The following is a 16232-nucleotide window of genomic DNA, read 5'->3' as shown; positions in this document are numbered from 1 at the left end:
GAAAAGTCAAAAATATAAATATGCTCCTATGCAAATCATTTTTCGCTCCAAAATTATATTCTGCCAGCTTTGTAACTTAATAAAATACCATAAAGGCATCTCACCTATACACCGGTAACTCGTGAGAAAATGTATTGTTTCTTATTTCTAATGTGTAGAAGGGAAATGCCGACATCGGGGCACTATTCTTTTATTTGCAGAAAGAAAGTTGTTTAAATTTACAATGTAGTATATACATTTTTATCATACTCTACATCCTACATTATCAGATTTCTTAACATTTCTTGACGTTTCCTCAAAATGTTATAGGGAAAATGTATTAATGCATTTGATAATGCAATTGATATTTCGAAAGCAATTCACTTTATATACATTCAGAACTTTCATTTCCTTAATAAGGTTCAGAATAAAAGTTTGGAAATATGCAATAATAAGGCCATATGCAATAATAATCAATAGAATGCTACGGCCCTGATTCTAGTATTTGCTTCGCCGTCCTCGTGTTCAACTTGCTTACTTCTTTCCTCTGTCTCTCTTCTTTACCATACCAGAACTCTACCGCCGTCAAACTAAGAACACTTAAGAACACTCATTGTCCTATCATGCGTATTCGGTATTCGGTCGTTCACGTACGTACATATGTATGTGTATGAAGGTGTATGTACGTACATATACCTGTTCCAACATTTGAGATACTCTAAGCTAAATGCATATCTAAATATAGGAACGGTGTAGCAACGAAAACTTGATTATAGAATCTAAAGCAACTCCCATATATTTGATAAATTAATTTTTTCTAAGACTGTTTAATGCTTGTCCGATATTTCAGAAACTGATTCCAGTGATAAAATTTTGGTAACGTTCTTGCACAATGAAGCTAATTGTGTACAAACATAAAATTCAATAGATTTCCATAATATATGAAAAGAAATATGCATAGGAAAAAAACATTACTAGCGGTAAGGAAATATGTATAGTCAAATTATATGCCATTTACATAATATTATTTCTTACATTTCTTATTTATTATATCTATTTTCTAATTTCTATTACAATTTAAATTTTGATGTCAAATTATTCAAATTAAGAACATCATTTAAAGAATATAAAGCTATAATTTTGCTTCAAAGATTTTGGTATTATAAATACTGATCTATAAACAAAACGAAAATTTTAACTATAAACTGTAATAATGAATTGTCATCTACTACATCTACCGATCAATGAATTAATGAAACAAATAACTACAATACCATTTGTATTTACTATTAACATATTAAAGCACATTTATTGATACTTAATTAATATTACTAGCTTGTATTAAAAACATTTTCGAATATATATATCAATGTCAAATGTCACCACTAGCTGATACAGCACACATTGATGTATATCAGCGCAATCTATCGCTTTGATACGTATTACTATCAAAGAAAAGTACGAAGCTGACGGAAATGCTGCTGATTCATAATCTGTGTATAAGAATACCCAAGGAATGTTTCAAGTGTCAGAAAGTAACGAATCATCATTATGTTAAAAATTGATTTAGTTGTTCGTATCTTAAGATAATGCTTGTAAATTTTTAAGTTAAATATAAAGTAAACACGGTTGAATAGTTTGTTATTGTGTGATGTAACCTATTTCTCACACATTCATCAAGAGATTACGTTGTCATGCGTTATTACTGGTTCGAAGTTCGCGTGCTTTTCTTATCACGTTGTGATTTGTATTTTTTCTGACCGTACTTCCTTGTTCCTTTGTTAGTATCAGCGTAATGTACGAGTTCTGCCAATGTAATTTACATAATATCTACTACGTCTCATTACCACAGTTAGTGCTTTCATCGAGTTACCTTCTAAAATTTAGGTAACTTTTTCTATTATAATCACAAAGATGCTTGAAAGAGGAAACTATAATAGCGCAACTACTACTCTTGTGAAACGTCAAATTCGAAATGATGAATTCGTTTTTGAAAACAGTCAATCCAATGATGAACAAGAGAATTGTATTAATCAGAGAATCGTTGCAAAAACAGTTAAATATCAGCGTGATGGAAATGCAAAGTGCACCAGGAGTGGAGGAAAACGATACAGTTGGCAATTGCGACGAAAGTATGACCTTGTGCTCCGTTTTGGAAGCTATCTTCCTACATGGATTAAAAGACAGTCTTTTAAATCGAGTAACAGAAGTTTTAAGCGGCCCAGATTTCAACGCAGTGCCACAGCCAAGTTTTTGGGGCCCGCTGTTGGTATTTTCACATCGACAAATTATAGATCAAATACAAACATTAAGTCAGCTTACGACAGAAGTTGGATATTGCAGAGCTTGGATACGATTAGCTTTAAACGAAGGCCTTTTAGCTAGCTATTTTTGTTCCATTAAAAGAGATAATTCAGCTTTAAAGCCATACTACAATCGATCTGCATTCATTAGAGATACAGACCTTGTTGAAGTTGCACAGAGACTAATTGAAAGTTTAGACAATATATGCTTTAAACTAGCTTGTAATAGTAGCTTATTAAATTTTTGGTCAAATACTCCTCTTCTATTAGCAGGCATATGGTCACCACCAATGAAATCTTGTCCAATATTTAGTGCAGTAGATATTGCAAAAACAATAACTACAGAATTAACAGATGGTGACAATTTTGATGAAGTTGAAACTGCTAGCTCTATTGGTAGTTTAGGTTCATTTAATTCATCACAGTCTGCCCTTAATAATGCAGGTTGTATCACAGAAGATGAAGCTTTAAAAATTATACTAGCTAATAAGAAATCAAATAACATTGGTATAGATCATTTAACCAATAATTCAAGAGGAACTCCGTCTTTGAAGGAGGAAGAAGAAGAACAAGATTTACAAACAGGAGAAGAAATAGAAAAGAAAATTTCAAATAATGGCAGTCCAAAATATAATACAGAAATTAATATATGCAACAATATTGAAGATTTGGGGGTTGGACCTATTGTAGAGAATCATGAAACGTTGCAAAATATTGTTTCAACTACAGTAGGGAATTCATTAATTGGAAGATTGGGTTGGTCTACGTCATTTGAAGATTGTGAATCTTCGTTAACTTCATCTGCAGTATCCCATGACTCTGGAACAAATGCAGCTCGTACTCCTGGTGATGGACCTACGTATGATGCAATTATTCAAAGCTATCATACTGTTGGAAATGCATCAGTCATAGATCTTCAAGAATTTTTAAAAAAATATCCAAAAAAGCAACAATCTAATGATGGAATCAAAATTCAATCAGAAAATAAAGCTGCAATAAATTTTGACGAACAACTGGGCAAACTTCCCAAAGAGGAAGGTTTGGATGTACAAGATTATAGTTGTTTTGAATGTGGCCATGCAATTGGTATGACCTTTTCAAAAGCACATGTTTGCTCTTTCTCTGGTAACTATTATTGTTTAAACTGTATGTCACAAAATGAATATCTAATTCCATCACGAGTAATTCATAATTGGGATTTAAAATGTTACCCTGTTTGCAATAAGGCTGCAGCATATTTACAAGATTGTCCTACGCTACTAGATCTTAAAGTCATAAATCCACGAATTTATATGGCTGTAGATAGTATGGCACAATTACAATCATTAAGAATTCAATTAAATTTATTAAGAGCTTATTTATTTACATGTCGTGAACCTATAATCGAGTCCTTACAGAAAAAAGTTGCACCTAGAGATTACTTGTATGAACATGTTCATCAATATTCTGTTTCTGACCTTTATGATATATCCAATGGAATTCTTGCACAACAACTGCAGAAAGTAGTAGAATTTGCAAGAAATCATGTTATAAATTGTTGGCTTTGTAGTCAGAAAGGTTTTATATGTGAAATTTGCAATAATCCAAAAGTTATTTATCCTTTTGACATGGAATCTACATACAGAGTGAGTAAATATTTTTATTATAATTGTATAAAAATAGTAAGAATGAATAAAATCTAGTTTAATAAGTTATTAAATATTATGTAATTTTAGTGTGGAGCCTGTAATGCAGTATTTCACACAGAATGTTTAAATGCTTATAAACCATGTCCAAAGTGTGAACGGAGACGCAAACGAATGGATCTCCCGCTTTTAGATGTGGGATGTACAGAATTGTCACTGAGTGATGCACCAACATTTTCAGTTGATATAAACTAATAAATAGAATTTTTAATAAATCACGTATTTTTATTTTTTATGTACGAAGTGTTTATAATATTTTCTTCCTTGTAAATTAATTATTGATAGAATATATTTTCATTAAAATTTACTTTTATGAAGTTCAATAATTCAATATTTTATAAGTATATAACAAGTCCAGTTTAAGTGTTAGATATTCATCAAATTATTCTTCAAATATACACGTTATACTCGTTGAATTCATTTTGAAATATTAAAGAAGATGGTGATAGTAGTAATAAAAATGTATAGTTTCACTTGAAAACAGGTCTATATATTTCATTAACTTTCGAGTATGTAATTCAACAGCTTTCATACAAAATATTTTTTGGTATTTTCACTAGTTAAAGAAATACTAATAGCGCGTGTACACTTAAATCAAGAATAGTGTATATTGGCATTATATTTGTAAATAATTGTTATTTCTATTTTATATAATTTCTCAGTACTACATTTGTAATAACTAATAGAGAAAACTCTGTACATTTAATATTTAAAATTCTCATCTCCATACCTGCAATATGTTAAAAGTGTGTTGCAAGTTCTATTAATTTTTTGAGATAGATTTTAGAATGTATGTAAGAAATATGTACATGTATTTATGTAATATATATTTTATTAAAATTTTATGTACAAAGGTAATAAAATGTATCAATCATTTATTAAGTTATTTTATATTTATTGTATTTAATACTGTTATTATATGTATCCATCCATATGATGTAACAAATCTCTTTCAGTATGGCTTATACCCAGCAAATACATATTTTACAAGTGTACTCATAAAACTTAGTCGTCATAATGTTTTTAAACATTAATAAAAATTTGATACATAAAAACATGCAATTATATTTTTTGTATATATATATATACATATAACCAGCATATGAAATTTAGTGAAATTTCATTATTGTATTATTGAAAAAATTGAAATATATGTATCAAATACCTTGTAGACTAGAAATATTTCATGTCTGAAAGAAAATATATAAGCAAAATTTGTACAAATAACCATATAAAAAATTGAATAGAAAAACAAATATTAAGAGATTCTTGAATAATAAAATGTTACAATTACTTTAATTTGTTATTCTTACATATTTTTGATATATTTACAGTTTTTGTTATACAGGGTGTTTTAAAATGTTGAGAACAAACTTTAGAAGCACGTAATAATCATCAAAACAAGCAAAAATGTCTTAATGAGCATGGGTCGAAAAACCATTAATTTTGGAATTACGAAATATTTAGCGTACAAAAAATAGTGCATAGTAAACCAGTTATTTCGTAAATGAGGTAATACAACGAATCGAAAACTGCTACCAAGAGATATGTAAGAGAAATGCCGGGGATCTTTCAACATGTGCGCGCTTCTATGAGGAAATATGTCGAAGTGTGTATTAAAACTAACGGAGAACGTATTGAACATATGTATGCCATAAAGGTAATAATGTCTTACTGATAAAAACATCATGTAATTCCGAAACTAATGATTATTCGACTCCTGTTTATTAAGACTTTCCTGTTTGTTCTCATGAGTACTACATGCTCCTAAAGTTTGTTGCCAATATTTTAGGACGCCCAGTATTTATAAAAATTGTACAATTTGTTGAAGCTTCTAGTTCATTTTATTTATATTAACATCTTATTTTCGTTATCTATTTTAGAAATACTGAAAAAATATTATGCTACATCTGATAAATACGACTATTTCTGAAAATACCTCATACAAAATACGTACAAATCGCTTTTATTATTACAAAGTTATAAAAAATATACATTTATTTTAAGACAATATTACATGAATTTTACTAAATGTAAATTTATAACAAATCCTGCTAATCTAATTGTATCATAAGACATTCCAATCATTCAATACATTTATTCAGTTTACTAGAGATTAACATAGCTTAAAAAATTTGTAACAACTACAATATATACACACTTTAATCTGTACGATAAAAGCTTTCCCAGGTACCTATTTAAAGAATAAGATTATGATTTTATGAACTATAATAACAAGCAGTATTTAATTTTGAGACAAAATGTTAATTGAATCCTTATATAGCATTTTGTTGATTTAAAATTTGAAATCGACGATAAAGTAGCTATATAAAAACAGTGATGAATTGACACAGTGTTATTAAAAAATATTATGTGCATGTGATGATTAGTAATTAATATTCTATATTATTTGTTATCATATCTGAGATGATTATGCTTCCCAACATTTACTTTTTTTTTTTAGCGAATATAGAAGCAAAGTACGTACTTGCAAAAATATAGATTCTTATGATTTTTATTACATTATTATCTTTTAGCAATAAACACCGAATTAAATCACATAGATAGGAAAGATAATAAGAAATGAGTATGTCTATCATTTCCTCATAATACATGCATATAAATTTATAAAAACAATATCTTTAGATATAAAATTCAAAATGTTTTAACATCATTTGCTTTGCATAACTATTTTGTACTGTTTTTCAACATTAAACTTGAAATAATAACCATTTATACTATACATAATATTATATTCTGATATGTTTTTATATGGCATCATAACTTTGATGTATATTACTACTGATAGTCTTTGTTGTATATTTAATCAATGTAATGTTTTAGGAAAATATGCAGATGGTAAAATTGGCTTATCAGATAAACCTGCCCTTCTTAATCCACTCTGTAGTGTGACACTTGTACTTTTCATCTTTGTACCATTTGGTGGTATAGATGAATTATTATTTTCTACAGCGACTGGTACCAAAGACGAACCTGCGACATTTCCAGATAACTTGTTCAAAGAATTGATACGTTCCATAGGTGTACTAGTACTCGAAATTTGACCACTTTTATTAAACGTTGATATGCCCATTGTATTATCAGTAATACCAACACCCATTGATCGTGCTGTCATACGTGTGGTTTGATTAATATTTGGATTTTGTACAATGGGATTTCTCAGTGGTAATCCAGATAATGCATTCGATTGTACTAAATTGGGTGCAGATGTACGTGTTTCATATTTATTACTAATTAATTTATTCGTTCGAGGTAATGTTAAATGAGTTGAAGATGGTACTGTAATTGGTGCTGTTACAGTAGCATTTTGTAGTGGAGATTGGCTATCTGCTAATCGTCGATTTAACCAACTTATTACTGCAAGAATATAAAAGAATAATATTAAATATATAATGCAATCTCTTTTAAGATACTAAAATAGAATACTAAATATTATTTTTCTGGATAATATTAAATATAAAAATATTAAATATTACAGAAATAGAAATAATATAACTAATAATATTTAATAATTTAAAATTATTATTCTGTGTATACATCATTAATCAAAAATTTTATAATAAAGTGTATTAAAAATACTCAATTACCATTATCATTATTCTTTATTATCTTTTCTTTCTCCTCTAACTGATTCTGTTGAGTTTTAAGCTGTTCTTTCAAATTTTCAATCTCTGTTTTTGCATCTTTTGTTTCTTTCACTAAATTTTCCATTTTGTTTTCTAATTGACCAACTTCTTTTTGTTTAGTATCTAATAACCTTTCTTGTTCAAGTGCTATACTGGTTCTTAATTTTAATTTAGATTTTGTTGAAGCAAGTTCGTTTTGTAATTTTGTTAATATTTCATTAGCTTTAACTAAATCATCACTTAAATTTCGTAAAGAATTTTGTTTGCGTTGTAACTGACCTTCTTTTTCAGTTAGAAGATCTTCAAGGTGCTGTTTCTGTTCTTTGGCAGTTTTTAACATTTCGGTATGTTTGGTAGTAAGTATACCTTTATCTTTTAATTCTTGTTCAAGTACAGCAACTTTTGTTCTCAAACTATTTACCGTTTTATCTCTGTCATGATAATCTGTATCTAATTTAGAATTTTGTTTTTTCAGTAGATTCAAATCTCTCTGAGTAATATTAAGGTCTTTTTCAAGATTTTGCAGCTGTTTAAGTTGTTCCACATTAGTTGCTTCAAGAAGAGATAACTTATCTTTGTACGTTGAATTTTGTGTACGTAATTCTGCCAGTTCAGTATGAAGCTGTTTTATTATTTCTGTATGCCTACGTTCTATTTCTATTTTTTGTTTTTCACCTTGGCACTGCCACTCTAACTGTGCTTTGGCAAACCTATCGAAGTTTAGAAATCCTTAATAAATATTTCATATATATGACCACACATAATTATATGAATGTTGCTACATACTTATCTTTTTCAAGGCCTATTTGTTCCGATGAAAGTATTTGCATTTGACTTTTTTCTGTTACATACTTTTGTTCCAATTGGTCCAATTCCCTAGTTTTTGTTTCTACTTTATTTAATAAGTCATTCAATCTTGTTTCAAGTGCAAGTGCATCTCTATTTTGTTGTAAAATATTTTCTTTCAACTGTTTAATTTTCATGGCCATATGCGTTTTCAAATCTGAATCACTCGCAGGTGATATATTTAGGCTCAAATGACATAAATGTTTAAAATTATTTGTTTCAACCAATTTTAACATCCATTCTCCACCTTCTTCTGCTAATAACAACAAAAACTTTGGTGGTGATTTTGATAGATTTGTAGCAGGTATTTGACATTGCTCTAATAAATATATTAGTTGAGTCGCAAAATTATCAAAATCTACTAATAATCCTTGTTGAGATTTCAAAATTTTGAAATCGTCTTCTGTGATGAATAAGGAATAAAGGAAACAAGGATCATCGTCATCTGCTAACAAAACACATAAACTCTGTAATGTAAATACGCAATATATTATTAAATAATAAAAATATATCTCCAACTATCCTTTAGTATATCAACAAATTATAGGCTAATGCAAACATTAAAATGTATGCTACCTTGCGACATACAGGACTAATACCCGCATGGCTTTCCACATTAACCCTCAGCTCACGTTGACGTTCTTCTTTATTTTGTGGCTTCATATAAACTCTTTGCACTTTAGTATATAATATTTCTACATTGTTCAATTGTAAACCAGAATCACCAGTCACTGCACCACCTATCGAATTATTTAAATAATTCATCATTTGGTTATAGGTTTAATAAACATCTGTTAATCCTAGATCACCCTGTATTTCAAATAATAAGGACGTTTTAATTTTCATTTCATTTGTTAATTTTTCATAAATTATAAAAAGTTTACATGAAAGCTTTCAAATTCTATAATCTACATATCAAGCCGAGGTACGCGTATTCAGGTGCTGCCATCTTTTAAAGTTACGCGTTACTATGAATGCCCCTCCTATTCACTCCAAATTTTCCAATTAATTTTTTTCACTTATTACATCTAACAATAAATATAATAATTGATTTACTTACATAAATTAATTTCGTTTTAGTGCTTCTTAAAAATGCTGTATGTTGTTACTGTTCATAATTAACAAAGTAAAATTTATTTAAATGTTATCTTTGTATATACTAATAACTGCTAATAAAAATGTCATTGCATATGCAATACTATTTTTGTAAATACTAATAACTACTAATAAAAATGTCATTACATATACCTGTGTAGTAAATATGTATATACATACTTACACATGTATGTACTTATGTAAGCATGTATGAACAATAATATTTAAAAACAGCATTTTTTTTTAATTTGCATTGACATTTATTTACGTATAGAAATATGTGAATTAATATATTTTTATATATGTACATATGTATACGTGCATATATCAAGATATGTATATTTTTATATATTAAAATCCACTTTTATTTTCATTAAACAAATATATAGAATATGTATACTTTTTCGTTTGTCCAACTTTTATTTTGTATTAGTATTGTTTTTTTAGTTTGACATAAATAATTAATATGATTTTATTCTATATGTATTAATATTAATATGATTATTAATATATTATAGATTAATATAGCTAGCTATACAATATATACTATAAATAGTGCTATATACTTATGTGCATATAAGTAGTGAAACTAATTTTCTTTCCGCAAGTATGTTATAAATAATATACATACAATACAGTTAAAGCAATAGACAATTTGAATCCGATCTAAATAGTGGAGCAATGGCGGCTGCATATAATTGAAGTATATGTGTTCATTATTGTTTTATATAATTTATACGATAATAATTTTTTATTTGACTATTATATTTAATTCTTCTAAGGAAAGTGTTACATTTGTCTTTAGGTTGATATGTATCTAAACTTGTCAAGAAAAAAGCATATGCTTGACTTCTTAAATGTATTTTCAACATTTCTAACGGAATTTACTTTACTTTCCCGCGTAATAAGAAACTTCCAAAACTGATTGGTTGACTCTTTTGAAAGCAACCAATAGTATCAAGGATTAAGGATGTGACGTATCGTTTAAAACACTGTACATATACGTCGAGTTGTAACCGCGGTCGCCATGCCATGCGGTTGTTCCGTGATTGACAATTTCGTTCCTGAATATGTCGTTGAAAAAGTGTTTGTGAAATTATTATTTTTGTTTCAAAAAGAAAAATTTACGGGGTGATAGTGTCGAAAAAGTGAGTGCATAATTACTATGAAGCGACAAGTGACTTTCTTTTGAGAATTAAAATCTCGAGTCTTCACCCTGTCGGTTATATTGTTAGAGGTTGGATACAGCAGTTACAATTTGAATTTCACTATGTATTCAACATATAAACAGAAAAAGAAGGTAAGCTTTCATTTTGTATTAAGTACAACTTGTATATTATTCGAGTAATTTTTATTATAACAAACATTAAGTATAAAATTTGTACTTCATGAAAACCTTCGTATCAAGAACACGTCGACCGGTTTGCTCGCAGCGCTCATTTTGTTCATTTTTGATCTGTAACTGATTATCTTGTGCTGCCCTCTAACAGATGTACATGTTTTAATTTCGTATGCAAGTTTTCTAATATTTATTTATAGATTGTGAATATTTATACAAATTTATATTTTTATATTTTTATGTACACAATTGAACAAGTATTTACATATTTAAGTTTGCGATAAATACGTAAAATACAAACACATGAGCAAAGTAGTCATAGAACATATGAGTAGTTAGATACTGATCGTGTAAGCAGCTTTGTTCCTTTATGGTTTAATCACAGAAATTGGTAAAATTGAAAAATATAAACATGTTATATATGTATATACATATAAAACATATGTACATATACATATTATACAAATAACGGTTTAATTTAAAACGGTTTAGAAAAAACATTCAATTTTCTCTTTATACAATTTCATTTAATTCAATATAATTCAAATAGCATCTTTTTAAAAGTTTCCATTTGAATTTAATCTTTTGCATGCGAAACAGTTTGGTATATTTTCCTCGGATTTCCATGTAAACTGGAGTTTATTTTCATTTTATTCTTTATTTTATGAACAAATTATACAAAACCTACTCCATTTGAGATAAAGTGACAAATTAAATTGCGGAGTATTCTCCTCAATTTTACCTTATCTATGTTTATGATATATCTATGTCCTTATATACGTATGCACACGTTAGACTTACCCTTTCTATGTTAAGATTATTATTTGATTGTGGAAAAATTAAGTCTCTAATGTGCGCGTACATTATATACGTTTATAATTATAATATTACATACGTGCATACAAAACAATATAATCTAATGTAACAATCAAAATTTTAATGTTTATATGATATAGATCATGAAACATCGACGATGATCTTTATAAAAGTTTAGTGAAGAGTAAAAACATCTAAATAGATTCTACATACATATTGCTGACAATGAGTTTTTATCTATAGGAATTCGGAATATTATTTGTTTCTTCTTTGTATCGTTCGTTTTCGATACAATATAGTCTTAATATCTTCTACCTCGCAGAAAGTTGATCGTATACATTTGATATATTTGTGATTTCCTAATTTCCTTGAAAATGTAATTGTCAAAACAGATCCTAGAACGATTTTACATTTGTCGCGTGGTTGTCATATTTCTATCACATATCATGCCCGATCTGTGTACATCGTCACAATTTTAAGAAGATTCATCCTTCGAATGGTGCAATACAAACAAGTGAATGATTCTCTTATTAGAAATATAAGTCTTCTAAAACGTACAGTGTCACTAATGCGGAATCGTAACCATACCATGTTGCAGCATTTATTTGCACCAGTCCTTAAACCTGTTGATAGTCGTTATTCGCGTTGTAGTTTCTAATTCTTAAGTCACATGTATGCAATTGAGAACACCTAAGAAAAAGATCTTCTTAAGTTAAGTATATTTTTATTGTGTAATTCTTTAAATGAAATAAATTGTAATTAATTTTTCCTACCAAAGCTATTCAATTTTTAATGTTACAAGTTTAATTATTAATTAAGTTGGTGTGGTCGCGGACAATCCAAATTGAATATACATACATAGTATGTATATAATATATATAATAATAACAAACATACAATAATATATATTAATTTTGATCGCCTCATGAGAGGACTAAAGCGAGTGGTTCACGTAAAGAGATATGCTCATATCGTTGACGTTGCCTTAAGATTTATCAATAGTGCAGCGTAAAGCCAAGGATTCACGAGGAAAACTTATTTTATTGGTTTGTAGTCTATACTGAATCAAGACGTGGCAACAGAGCATCCTTATATATATACCATGTTCATGTATCTTTCGTGCGAGAGGCCACGGCATTGTAAAATTCCCGATTGGCTTCGAGGTCATCACGCTATCGACCTCCATTTCATATTGACTTTTTTTTCAACATGGATTTGTCGAAACTGACCACTGTGGTATTGCTCCATCGATATTCTTGTCTCGATACGCTAACGACATTAACAGGGAATAAGCACTCACGTACAAGCTCTTCTTTTTATAGTTTACATTGGTGCTTTAATTTTCCTTTACTTGAAAATCATCACGAAGAAATTTTATAAAACCGTGATTTACGTGATTTTTTCGAGGTCGTTAAGTCGGATATCGTCAAAACATACTTCCTTTTTTAAACAAAAGCGTATATTTAATCTGTTACTTTAAAAGGCACGCGTTTCACTTCTCAGGCAGTATCTGAAACATCGAGGAATAATCGTAATACATGTAATAATTTAATCTTGTATCTGTACACTTTCAAATTTAGCTTTGCAATTATTTCTTCTATGCGAAGAGTAGCGAGCAGAAAGCATATAAAATAATAATATTTTTAGTAATATTATTTTATTTCGAACTTTAAAAGATAAGTAAACTAGTTCTGATCCTTATTTATAATGAAATGTAATTTATCCTGTATTTAACCTCATACTTTTAACTTTGTGTAACTTGGTTGCATAAGTTTTTAAAAAGCATTCTGTAAACTGTTAGTAAGATCTTAATAAATTATGTATGTTAGTTCAAAAATGTTAATTCATCAAACCTTTCTTTTTTATGAATTTTTGCAGAAATTGTATTATATTCATATAAGTTGATATTGATTTTTTCGTTCGTTAGAATTTGTTTTCATTAAATAAATCCTTACTCTCACTAAATTTAGCTTGTATCAGATGATGAGTAGCAAGAAGTCTAAATAGTAGTTTTACGCAGTTGAAATTCTAATCACTTCCTGCGAAACTTTGTTCCGTACGCACTATCCTCAAAAAACTTGATCAAAGGAAAAGATGTTTATATAAATTCTTTTGATAAATTTATGGACGTCTGTTAAACATTTTTTTTAACTTAATTGAAAGATTTCGCAAAAGTTACGCATTTATAATAAATAAAATAAAATTAAATTAATAATGATCTTTTGCGAGTTAAAAGTTATTTTAATTTAGGATCTGATATTTCAAGTACTATGTACATATTATTGATCTGTGAAAATATAAAATTTATCTATAATAATCAGCAATACAATATTTATAGATGTTCTATTGTTGAAATATCAAATATTATGGATTCTTGTAATATGTATTATATAAAACAATATTTCTTGAGAATGTCAGAACTGTAATATTTTATCTATTTTTGATTTGATGATTATTTAATCCTTTCAAGTAGTACATGTATGTATAGTATATTCTTAAAATTAGCAATGTATATAAATAGTTCGCTATAATCAAACGATCATTATGTGCATTGAAAGATAGATAATTTAAATACTTGTTATTGTTAGTGCAGAAATACTGGAAAATGACATTCCAGTCGATCTATTGCAATTTCTCTGACTTTTATAAAACGTGTCGATTATCGATATTGTAGTAGTAACAGTGAAAGTAAATGCTAAAATCATTTTCTGGTTATTCCAGAATTTCACTTATTACACATATCGATTTTTGAATACAAATTAGTGCAATAATCTTTAGCATTTCTGTATCGTTATAGTACATATATATGTATGTACCGTCCTTATTTGATTGAAAGGCTTATTAAAACAGGAGGTTCATCTTGAATAAAAGAAAATGTTTGGTATTTATTAATATATATATTTATATATAATCCTATATTTACCTCGCTGTGTCTGAAAAGGACATGGACTAATCGACAAAAATATTTTTTAACATTGATTAACGTTAGTGATGGTGATGGTAGTGCAGATGATGTACAGATAGTTTACTACATCGATCGATACTACTGGTAGTTTATATTGAGGACAGTATTGTTAAATAACATTAATAAATTGACGCACAATTATGGAGATGGTTGTTTTTGAGCTTGGTTGATGCAGAAGGCAACACGGCAAACGAATACATGTCTTCGTCTTCCTTTTCGTGGAAGAAGAAAATGCCGTAGGTCTGTGATTTCCGCTTGGCAACAGCGCACCCGGTTGTCCGTGCTGCCTCGCTGGGTCGAGCCAGTGGCGTAATCAAGAGAGGGGAAATACGGTCGTTCGATTCCCTTCTCAAGCCTTCACAAAAAATACCCGCTGCAGCAGGGTAAACGAGAACTTCTTTTCAGTAATACACTTTTATTTTTCTGAATAATATGTTCAGTACAACATAAAGACTGCAAAAGCTATTCAAGCTGATATTATTAACTATTAATCGACTGTAATCGTCATTTAGTTTTATACCAATACAGTTTATGAATACATAGCGATAAAATATTTTTGAGATTATTAAAAATTAATGTTATAAATTATAGATTTGCCAAAATGCATAATTTTTGTTACTTTAACACATACAGCGAGAAATATTTGTACATACATTGATATACTAATCACAGATAGTCTCCTATACACGACAATATTAATATACATAATTATATACGTTACACATACATACTTAATTACAATATTTTACTATAATACATATATACTTAATTAAAATATTTTTGTTCGTTTTCATACATTTTTTTCAATTTCCTTTTTGTCTTGCTTTATCATGCTTATATTATATTCAATAGTTTTTACATTCATACGTAAATTTACATTTAAATTAAATAATAAATTAAAAATAGTTTTTACAATTGTATTAAATTTTCGAATTTCTCTTTTCTAAACTTTGATACTATACCCATGTTTTCTTCTTGGATACATTGTCTCGTAATTTTACCAAGAACTGCAAATTGACCAGTTTCCATTATATATATCTGTTGCTTTATACCTTATACATATTTGCTTCATGATAGTTACGCTACTGAATCGAGTATCCTCCTCTTCACCTTGTCCCCTCCTTTGCACACTGTATCAGAGGCTTTCACGCGTCTCTCTTACTTACACACTGGCTTCTGTCTCTCTCTTTTCCCAACTCTCTTCTCTTATCTCTCCCTTTCTCCCCTCTCTATGTTCACTTTTTTTTACTCCCCGTTTCCCTCCATGCCTGGTCTGTGGCCATTTTTCTCTGCTTGATAGAAATTCGGCAACGTTGTATATACGATATACGCTTGCACACACAAAGAGTATCGGGAAGCATTGATGTACATATATATACTTGGGTTTTGTTTACAATTAGTAGTACCTACATATCTACGGATTGAATTGAAATATTTTAACTTAAAGTCGCTGTGAGTTGATAACGACCGTTAACTGTTATCAGAATTTCTCTACTTTATGAAGCGAAAACATGACAATTTATTATTTGCGTAGACCTATTGTTTGCGTATTCAGAC

The 16232-nt window shown here is 28.7% G+C and overlaps 3 protein-coding genes and 1 long non-coding RNA gene across 14 annotated transcripts in view; 2 read left to right on the top strand and 2 right to left on the bottom strand.

Annotated features, from left to right (window-relative positions):
* Positions 1–1348: 1348 nt before the first annotated feature.
* Positions 1349–4206, top strand: Plekhm1 (Pleckstrin homology and RUN domain containing M1). Its single transcript, XM_069115611.1, has 2 exons — positions 1349–3907; positions 3998–4206. The coding sequence occupies exons 1-2, from the start codon at positions 1955–1957 to the stop codon at positions 4160–4162; spliced, it is 2118 nt and encodes a 705-aa protein (XP_068971712.1). The 5' UTR covers positions 1349–1954; the 3' UTR covers positions 4163–4206.
* Positions 4207–4813: 607 nt separating this feature from the next.
* On the bottom strand, positions 4814–9409 carry Sas-6 (Spindle assembly abnormal 6). Its single transcript, XM_069115612.1, has 4 exons — positions 9037–9409; positions 8401–8927; positions 7576–8324; positions 4814–7345 (listed from the first exon to the last, which is right to left on the bottom strand). The coding sequence occupies exons 1-4, from the start codon at positions 9226–9228 to the stop codon at positions 6795–6797; spliced, it is 2019 nt and encodes a 672-aa protein (XP_068971713.1). The 5' UTR covers positions 9229–9409; the 3' UTR covers positions 4814–6794.
* Positions 9410–10570: 1161 nt separating this feature from the next.
* Ipk1 (Inositol phosphate kinase 1) overlaps positions 10571–16232 on the top strand; it is a 79976-nt gene continuing 74314 nt past the window's right edge. For all 11 annotated transcript variants that reach the window (XM_069116043.1, XM_069116051.1, XM_069116050.1 and 8 more), the window contains exon 1: positions 10571–10855. Coding sequence is in view for 3 of the 11 variants with exons in the window: in XM_069116040.1 (XP_068972141.1) it covers positions 10826–10855 (30 nt within the window). In the remaining 8 variants the exon portion in view is untranslated. The remainder of the gene's footprint in view (positions 10856–16232) is intronic.
* Positions 11842–15883, bottom strand: LOC138181304 (uncharacterized). The gene is made up of 4 exons (XR_011173486.1): positions 15757–15883; positions 14634–15682; positions 12633–13220; positions 11842–12400 (listed from the first exon to the last, which is right to left on the bottom strand). It is a non-coding gene; the product is annotated as an uncharacterized LOC138181304 (long non-coding RNA).

The sequence above is a fragment of the Bombus flavifrons genome, chromosome 6, assembly GCF_040668555.2.
Source record: "Bombus flavifrons isolate JBK064 chromosome 6, iyBomFlav1_principal, whole genome shotgun sequence".
Classification (NCBI taxonomy): domain Eukaryota; kingdom Metazoa; phylum Arthropoda; class Insecta; order Hymenoptera; family Apidae; genus Bombus; species Bombus flavifrons.
This window is presented reverse-complemented; position numbering and strand designations above follow the sequence as displayed.

Coding starts and splice junctions, on each gene's coding strand:
- Plekhm1 (XM_069115611.1), top strand. CDS start 1,955: ATGATGAATTCGTTTTTGAAAACAGTCAATCCAATGATGAACAAGAGA. Junction 3,908..3,997: donor ACATGGAATCTACATACAGA/GTGAGTAAATAT, acceptor ATGTAATTTTAG/TGTGGAGCCTGTAATGCAGT.
- Sas-6 (XM_069115612.1), bottom strand. CDS start 9,228: ATGATGAATTATTTAAATAATTCGATAGGTGGTGCAGTGACTGGTGAT. Junction 8,928..9,036: donor TTAGTCCTGTATGTCGCAAG/GTAGCATACATT, acceptor TTTACATTACAG/AGTTTATGTGTTTTGTTAGC. Junction 8,325..8,400: donor ATAGGCCTTGAAAAAGATAA/GTATGTAGCAAC, acceptor AAACTTCGATAG/GTTTGCCAAAGCACAGTTAG.